Source organism: Agelaius tricolor, unplaced genomic scaffold (genome assembly GCF_023055355.1).
Source record: "Agelaius tricolor isolate 1412-34295 unplaced genomic scaffold, bAgeTri1.0.p SCAF_35, whole genome shotgun sequence".
Taxonomy (NCBI): domain Eukaryota; kingdom Metazoa; phylum Chordata; class Aves; order Passeriformes; family Icteridae; genus Agelaius; species Agelaius tricolor.
In genome coordinates this window covers 4,674,334-4,683,614 of record NW_027269295.1, presented here as the reverse complement: position 1 = coordinate 4,683,614, position 9,281 = coordinate 4,674,334, and the positions used below count along the sequence as shown (strand labels likewise).

General features: G+C 60.8%; 1 protein-coding gene across 1 annotated transcript; it reads left to right on the top strand.

The window, feature by feature from the left end:
* Positions 1-4,212: 4,212 nt before the first annotated feature.
* UBALD2 (UBA like domain containing 2) lies at positions 4,213-9,281 on the top strand. Its single transcript, XM_071452823.1, has 3 exons — positions 4,213-4,438; positions 5,057-5,119; positions 8,134-9,281. The coding sequence occupies exons 1-3, from the start codon at positions 4,319-4,321 to the stop codon at positions 8,452-8,454; spliced, it is 504 nt and encodes a 167-aa protein (XP_071308924.1). The 5' UTR covers positions 4,213-4,318; the 3' UTR covers positions 8,455-9,281.

Below are 9,281 nucleotides of genomic sequence, written 5' to 3'. Positions count from 1 at the left end.
CAGTGTCCCCCGCCCACTCAGCGGCGTCCCCGTCAGGTGCCACTTACCTGTCCCCCCGCGGTGGCACACGCGTGCCCACAGTGCCGCCCGCCTGCCATCCCCCGTGTCACGCAGTCGCCTCCAGTAGCGCTCAGTGGCCTCCTCGCCGTCATCCGCCACCCTCAGGCACCCCGCAGTGACTTCTGTCCACCACGGCCCACCCTCCTCCCATCCTCGCCCCCAGCCCCCCAGCTGGGTGGCACCGAGCAGCAACCCCAGCTCAGGGACCCCCGGGGCAAACTGGCCATGGTCCCCTGACCCTGTACCCCCTTGCTGCCGGCGTGTCCCCTGGGAGGAGGAGACATCCCCGCTTTTCCCGACAAGTTATAGGGGAAGGATTTTGTGCAGTTGTTGGCACAGGGACTGATCCCTTCCAGCAGCGTTTTAGGGGCTCACAGCCCTGGGGGGGGGCCGGGTTAGAGCCCCCCCAGGGCACATCTCCATCATCATCCCCATCCTGCCCTCCCAGCTCCGCTCCACACCTGGAGCACTTCTGAAAGCAAGGAGCTGCCTGTCCACTCCAGTGCACCCCGACAGATTCCCCCGTTCCCCCAGAGTTAAATTACTGGGAAGCACTGGCCACCCCCTCATTTCCCACTTAGAGCCAGAGAGGAAGGATGGACCCTCTGACCGCTCACTTAAACCCGCCGGTGATTAATTAGTCCGGCAGCGCCAGTTAGTGGAGCATCACATGATTTTGATTTGAGTTGATAACACGAGTGCTATAAATATCCAACGGGAGATGTGCAGGGAGGCGGATCAGCTGCCCTGATGGCCTCGGCTGCTCAGTGGTGACGAGCAAAGGCCGTCCCTGGGGCTCCCCCATTTATCCCTTCCCTGCAGAGGGACACATGGACCCCCCTCCCAGCTGCTTCCTACCCACACAGCCCCAGAGGCAGCTGAGAAGGGCCAAATCACAGAACAGCCTGGGGTGGCTTTGTACCCTGTTTGTCAGCCTGTCACTGTCACACCGGGACCCACATTCCCAGCAGTGACACCATGGCCGTGCTGCTGGATGTCACACCTGGGCTGGCTGCCAGCGGGAGCACCGGCTGAAGGAGAGGATTTTAAGACTCCATGATCTTAAAGGTCTTTTCCGACCCAAATGGCTCTCAGAGGAGCTGAGGGCAGCATCCACACCTGGAGCCTGCTCCAGCTCTGGGTGCTGGCGCCCAGCTGGGAGCCCCAAGACCCCAGGAACAGATCCCTGCTCACCCCAACACACATTTTTGGGGATCCTGCTCTACCCATGGATAATTTAAAGCTCTAGCACAGCTCAGCATTGCTGAGCTGCCAGCCCCACTCCCCTGCCTCACTCCAGCCAGCGCCGACAGCGGGAAACTGGGAGAGGGAGCCAGCACATTTCATTAGCGGCACCGAGCACACTGCCGGGCTTTAGTGCAGATAGTAATTCAAAGTTCTCCCCGTGCAGATCCATAACCCGGCAGTCATTACACGCAGAGCTGCTGCCTGCATGCACGGCTCGTGGGTTTTTTTTTCCCAGATTACTGCAGCAGAGGATTTTGTAGGACAGTGCCGCAGTGGAGCGCGGGAACGTGGCAGGAGCCGGGATACGGCAGCTTCGAGGGCAGGGTCCCTCCCAGTTCTGCCCGGCTGCACCTCCCAGCACACGTAAAGCCAGGAGAAACCCCAGCAGGGCTGGACCAGAGGTGGAACCCAGAGAAAATGCAACGTTTGAACCCAAAATGCACGTGGCTGTGGGATGTGTGTGTGACACAGAGAGGGTCCTGCCTCCTTGTGCTGAGAGGGAAACTGAGTCACGGTAGAGCACAGTGGTTAATGCTACAACAGGAGGGTGTGCAGCCCACCCACAGCAGAAAAGGTTTGTCTTTACAGCCAGTCCACTCCCAGTTCCCCCAGCAGGAACCGGGGAAGCAGCAGCTCCTCTCCTCCTGGGCTGGCTCTGCTCTGTGCAGTGGGGAGGGGGTGACCCTTCCTTGGCGCCTGCCCAGGGCTCCACAGCTCCTGCCTGGGGAGGTGCTGGGGGCTCCCCGGTCAGCAGGGGTGACCCCCAGGGTCCCAGGGCGGCACATCTGGAAGAGCATCTCAGCATGGAGAGGTGACAGTGAATCCTACCCCAAAAAGGAATCATTTTGAAGAACTCAGTCCTGTTGATTTCTCCAAGTGTCACCAGCACTATTCTGTCACAGCTTTGGCTGCCAAGGGCCCATGAGCTGCATTCCCAAGGGTTTCCCAGGCAGGCCCTACCCCAGGCCAGCTGCTCCCAGCTCGAAGCCGTGCTGTGCCCATGGGTGGCTTTGGCAAGCAGGAGGTTCTGAGAGCTCGCCAAGGCTGCCTGCAGAGCCAGGTGGGTCTGGGATCCCTGCACCTGCAATTGCTCCTCTCACATCTCCACCTGCCTCCAGGCTGGTTTTGCTCCAAGAAGACACAGCTACCAAAATCTTACTGGGCAAGCAGGACCCTCCACACCCGTCGCTGAACCCCAGTGGAGGGAACCCCCTGAATATCCCAGGAGGATTCCAGCCTGGGCATTGCTGGACTTCACTTTCATGGGACCAGCAGGACTCTGCAGAAGCCCCCCAGAGGCCCTCACTGCTGGGGCCAACCAGCTGCAGATGCAGCTTGGAGTTTCCACTGCTCTGCCTCCTCATTCCCTCTCCCCTGGCCAGCTGCTCACCACCACCACATCCAAACCTCCAGTGGCGCATCCCAGATCAACCTATTTTCACACCATGCATTTGCAAAGTCCTTTCTTTATTTGTTTGGGGTTTAAATGACAATTTTCCTTTTTTAATCAAAACACTTCAAGGCGCAAATTGCACAAGTCCCACTCAGATCACCCAAACCTGGTATGGGGAGAGCACACAAGGGGAGAGCTCATCCTTGCAGGCTGAGGCTGGAGCTCAGAGTCATCAGGATTTTAACCTTTAACAAAAAATCCCAATCCCCCCGTTCCCCCAAAGTGGGAGCTGCCCTGAGCCCCACAGCCTTTACATGGGAGGGGCACGGGGATGAAGAGGATGGGTCCCTGCCCCTGGCATCAGGTTAAGGTCCCATGGCCAGGGGAAACTGCTCCCAGAGGGGAGAGCCAAGGCAGGGGGTTAAGGGGGGATCCCCGGAGGGGGCAACAGGGTCCCCAGGAAGGAGGAGATGAGTGCTGGGAGAGCTTTGCTGAAGGGAGAGAGGAGCCCTGCTAAGGGAATGAGGGGTGAGCCTGGCTGGGGGAGCAAAGGCAGGGGGTTAAGGTGCAGCCCCTGCAGGAGTGGCCCTCCCAACAGGGATATCCAGGGACGGGTGGAACCCCTCCCTCGCTGTGACCCCCCCAACAGTGAACCCCCCTCTGCATGGCCCCTCTCAATGAACCTCCCAAACGGAACTGCCATCAATAACCCCTAAACAGCTCCTCCCAAAGAACTGAACCCCCTCAATAACCCCTAAACAGCTCCTCCCAATGAACTGACCCCTTCCTCAATAACCCCTAAACAGCTCCTCCCAATGAACTGACCCCCTCAATAACCCCTAAACAGCTCCTCCCAATGAACTGACCCCCTCCTCAATAACCCCCCAAACATCTCCCCTCAGTGACCTGATCCTCCCTCAATAACCCCTAAACAGCTCCCCTCAATGAACTCCCCCCAAACTGACCCCCCTCAATAACCCCCTAAGAGCTCCCCTCAATGAACTCCCCCCAAACTGAGGCCCCTAAGCAACTCCTCCCAATGAGTGCCCCCCAAACCGAGCCCCCTTCAATAACCCCTAAGCAGCTCCTCCCAATGAACTGACCCCCCCAATAACCCCTAAGCAGCTCCTCCCAATGAACTGACCCCCCTAATAACCCCTAAGCAGCTCCTCCCAATGAACTGACCCCCAAACTGAGCCCCCCTCTATAAACCCCAAACACCTCCCCTCAATGAGCGCCCCCAACCCGAGCCCCTCCTCAATGAACGTCCTCAATGAACGTGACGTCACCAACGCCTCACGATAAAACCCCCGCACAGCCAATCAGCGCCCGTTCTCCCTTTCTCCCTCCCGCCTGGTCCCGCCTGCGCCATCCCCAGCCAATCGCGGCGCCGCCTGCAGCCAAAACACAGGCGGTGGCCAATGGGGAGGCGCCGGGGCAGCTGGAAGGTTCGAAGCCGGCGGTGGGCGGGGCCGGCGGCGCGGCGGCGCCCAATCGTGGCGCGGGGGCGGGGCCGGCGGCGCCCCCCCCCCGGTCCCCCCGGTGGAGCGCGGCGGGCGCGGCGGGCGCGGGGCGCTCCGGGCGGTGCGGGCCGGGCCGGGCCGGGGCCGCCCCGCCATGTCCGTCAACATGGAGGAGCTGCGGCACCAGGTGATGATCAACCAGTTCGTGCTGGCGGCGGGCTGCGCCGCCGACCAGGCCAAGCAGCTGCTGCAGGCGGCACACTGGCAGTTCGAGGTACGGGCCGGGCCGCCGGCGGTACGGATCGGGATAACCCACGCGAGAACCGGGACGCCCCAGGTCCCGATCCGCCGCCCGCCTGGCTGCAGAGCCGCGGGGCGGAAGGCGGTGGGGGTGGCGGGAGGCCTGTGCGGCCCCGGCCCCCCGACACGCGTGGCCGGTTCTGGGGGGGGTCCTGCCCGCCCCCCCGGCACCCACGGCGGGGCGGGGGGCGCCTCGGCCCCGGGCTCCGCCGGGTCTATTTATACCCGGGCCGAAACCCGAGCTGCGGCCCAGCGGGCCGGCCCCTCCCTCGCGCTCCGGGCTGGGGATGGGGGCGCCGCGGGGACGGAGGCGGGGGTGTAAACACCGGGTCGGGGGTGTAAACATGGGGTTTGGGGTGTAAACACGGATTCTGGGGTGTCCCCTGGCCTGGGGAGCCCCCGAGCGAGCAGGGGACACGGTCTCCGGTGGGGCGGGTGAAGGGCAGCCCCTCGGCCTGGCGGGGTTGGGCACCCCCGGGGCGGTCCCGGGCGGTGGGAGCGGGCGGGGGGCTGCGGGGCGAGCTTTGGGGGGCCCGTGTTGTCCCTCCCCCTTTGTCTCGGGTGGGCTGGAGCTGACAGCTTGTCCCCACAGACAGCCCTCAGCGCCTTCTTCCAGGAGACCAACATTCCCAGCAGCCACCACCCCCCCCAGATGGTAAGTGGGACCCCTCCCTCACCCCTGCACCCCCATCCCCTCCCCAACGCCCCCAGCCCCCAAAACACCTTTAGACCCTTCCCAGCACCAACCAGCCCCCCATACTCCCCACCCCTACCAGCACCACCCTCCCCACGCCCCCCCAGAGGAGCCCCCCATGCCGAGGCCCCCGAGGGGCTGCAGCCCCCAGCCCGGAGCTGTCAGCTTCTGCCAGCCATATTGCTGGGCGCCCGCAGGAACACGCAGCCGGAGAATGTAAACACGAGCTAAAATGTCTGCCAGGAAATAGTTTGTCTCGGCGAGCATCGCGCTGCAACTTGGGCTCCCCGGGCCGGGGGGCCACGTCTGGACCCCCCTTTCCCCCCACGCCGCTTGACCTTGGCCGAGGGCACATCCCCTTGGCCGGAGGGAGGAAGTTGTTCCCCTCCGGGTGTTTTGTTTTGTGTTTCTCGGGGGGTTTTCTTTCTTGTTTTCCCTCTCCCCCCCCCCCCCCCCCCCGCCATCCTCCAGTGTTGAGGGAACTGAGCGGTGCCGCGGGTCGGCGTTAAGACGAATTTTCCCCCTTTTCTCGTTCCATCGTTCCCCCATCTCGTTCCATGCCAGCCGGCCCGGCATTGCCGGCAGCCAGCGCTCAGTTTCCCTGGGAGAAAGTCGCTTTGTCAGCCAGCTCCCAGTAAAAGCCCTTTTATTGCAGTTCCTCCCCAGCCCGCACGTTTCCGTGCTGCCCCGGGCACCTTGCGGGGTCTCCCGGTGGAAAAGCCGCGGTCCCGGAGGGAGAGGGGCCGGGGGAGCAGATCCAGGCCCTGCTGTTCTCACCCCGAAGCCTCATCGGGGCAGTCCCTGCAAAGCAGGGCTGGTGAGCCCCATCCCCACACAGGGACCCCCCCACCCAAAACAGGCACCCATTACCCCCCAGAACAGAGCCACTCGGCTCTCCCCCTCCCCAGCAATGTTTTTCATAACACCGTGTGCTCCACGTGGTGTCAAAATACCTTTTACCTTCTCTCCAGACCCTCCTGTTTTGGGGAATTTATTTGGTGTTTCCCTCCCCCTCCCCAGCACCCTGATTTGTGCAGTTTGAAATGCCCCACATGGCTCAAGGCAGGCGTGAGATGAGGAGTTTGGTGCTGGCAGTTTCTATTTCTTTTTCAAGCGTCAGGGAACAAAGCTGTGAGTGTGGCTGTGGTTTGATGGGCAGGGGTTTGTCCCCATCATCCCCACCCCGAGTGGGGCTCCCCACACTCCCCAAGCCCCCACAGATTCCAGGCTGTGGGGCCAGGACTTGTCAGAGCTGTTGGGGTGTCAGTGACCGACCCTCTGACAGCTCTCGTCAAGATGTGTTGGAGGAGGAAGGCAATAATTACATGGAAATTCTTATTTTTTAATTAATATTTCAAATTAATCTGGCAAACATCACCCCAGAAGCTCAGAGCTGTGTCCAGCATCATTCTAGGGCTGGCTGTTGTGGTGGTTGAGTTTTTCCAAAACAGGGCAAATTTAAGGTTTTGGGGGTTTGTTGATTTGTTGGGGCTTTTTTTCCAGCAAATATCTTTTCAAATACTGCCACATGTATAGGCTAATTTAAAAAGCAAAGGCTGGGTTAGCACCCCTTGAAGCTGAGCTCTGAAATGAGTTCTGTGGAGGAATATCCCCAGTTAACTATGAACCTGTTCAGTGCCAGCCAGGCTGTGACTGCATTTTTGGGGTGCCCCAGCTCCACAGGCTGATGAGAGCCAGCTGCTGCTTCCCTCAGGCTGGAATTGCTCCCCAACTTCGGTGATCTGGGCCCCCCAGCAAGGGTCTGCTCCTCTGATCCCAGCATCGCTCAGGGTGCCTGGGATGGGGATGAGGAGCAATCTCTAAGAGGGATTTAGGTGTTGGCCTGTGCTGGGGAGCAGCAGGGGCTGCTGAGCACCAGCCAGGGGCAAATCCTGGGGTAAGCCCCAGGAAGGGGGAGATGAAGCAGCTATTCCCCACCAGAAACATCTCAGTCCCCCATTGCTAATGCAGCAGACACTAACCAAGCCCCTTAACTGTGCTTGAAGTCCCCACAAACATCTGTCAGGAGCTGTGGCTCCAGGAGGGCAGTGGAGATTTGGGATGGATGTAACCAGAGGGGTGAAGTCTCCCTGTGCATGGACCCGTGCCCAGAGGCCCTTCCCTGTGTGTGCAGCCTGATGGGAGTTTGATTCACACCCCTGTCCCCCTTTTAGCCCCTCCCCAGTGCTCAGTTCAGCCTGTTCTCTGCTGGTTTGGGGTCCCTGTGCCAGCCCCTGAGCAGGGCTGGGTCCTCCCTGGTGGATTTTTCCTCTGCTGGAAAAGGGACGGATCCATCACTGTTGGGGTGCTAAATTTAGCTGGGTACCAAGAAGGCAGGGCCTGTACCAGGAACTGGGGGGCCCTGCTTGCCTTTTGCTCTCTCTGCCATAATGGGGTGTGAAGGGGAGCGGGGTGAGGAACCTGGGGGAAAGGGGGTCCTGTGGGGTCAGGTGGGACCCCAGCACCCTCCCTCAGGTGGGACCCCAGCACCCTCCCCACCCTCCGTACTGGACCCCTTTGTGCCAGCCCTGTTTGTGCTGCTCCCAAACCCTCCTCATCTGGGGTGGTCCAAATGTCCTTCCCAGACTGGCTGGAGCCTCTCCCCAGGCACCCCACATCTTTGGGGAGCCACGCAGACCCCTGGGTGTGGATGTGAAAGGGGGTCCTGTGGGGCCAGGTGGGACCCCAGCACCCTCCCTACCCTCCATACTGTGCCAGCCCTGTTTGTGCTGCTCCCCAAACCCACCTCATCTGTGGGCTTTGAGCATCTGGGATGGTCCAAATGTCCTTCCCAGACTGGCTGGAGCCTCTCCCCAGGCACCCAACACCACGCAGACCCCTGGGTGTGGATGTGGAGGGGCTCCAGGTGCGGGATACAGGCGGGTCCAGCCATGGGTCTGGCTGCCATGGGTGGGTTGGGACCCCCAAAAACGCCCGTGGGTGAGCTGACAGCCCCGTTGTCCTGTGCCCTGCAGATGTGCACCCCCAGCAACACGCCGGCCACGCCGCCCAACTTCCCGGACGCGCTGGCCATGTTCTCCAAGCTGCGCACCTCGGAGAGCCTGCAGAGCAGCAACAGCCCCATCACCTCCATGGCCTGCTCCCCCCCGGGCAGCTTCAGCCCCTTCTGGGCCTCCTCGCCCCCCAGCCACCAGCCCTCCTGGCTGCCCCCGTCCTCGCCCACCGCCCACGGCCTGCACCACCACCTGCACCACCCGCAGCCCTCCTGGCCGCCCACCCCCCCGGCCCCTGCCCCCCCACAGAAAGCTGTGGCCACCATGGATGGGCAGAGATAAGGCTGGGGCTGCCGGGGGGCTGGGGGGGTCAGGGGGGGCCGGGCCGGGGCGTTGGGGGCAGGGGCTCGCCGAGAAACGCACTGGAATAATTTTCTAGGTTTTATTATTATTTTTAGGGGGGGGAGCACATGCTGCCAGGGGGGGCACTGACCTGTGAGAGCCTCTGGCTGCTCTCTACTCCCCTCCCCTTTTTTTAAAAAAAATATATAACTATAATATATAAATATATCTAATGTATATAGATCCAGAGAGAAGGAGCAGCAGCGTGGAGGCAGCTGCTGGGTGTCTGGGGGTTTTCCCTGTGGCTCTATCCCCTCCCAGCATCTCTACATCAGGGCAGGAGAGGGAATGGGAGGACGGGAATAACAAAAACAAATGGATGGAGGTGGCTGTTGGCACCCTAGATCGTAGCCACACGGACATGGAGCCACTGGACTCCCTCCCCAGCTCTGGCTTCCCTGGGCACTTGTTGCAGTGCCCAGAGCAACAGCAGCTCTCTGGCTCTCGAAATTCAGCCCGGCTTCTTGCACAGACCCCCCCTGGACCTGCCCCCAACCCCATCCTCGCTCCCTCAGCACCCCCAGGGCCTGGGGGTTTATCAAAGTGATGTCCCCCTGTCCCTGTGACCGCCCTACGTGGTGCTTCCCCAGGCAGGGGGGAGCTGGGGGTTTTTTAGTTTTCAAATCAATGTTGCTTAAAAAAAAACAGACAGAAAAACAAACCAAAAAAAAAAAAAAAAAGATAAAAAAGACCCAGCAAAAACAGGTTGAAGGTTTTTTATTAATTTAAAAAATAATAAAAATTAAAAAAAAAAATCACTTTTTTAA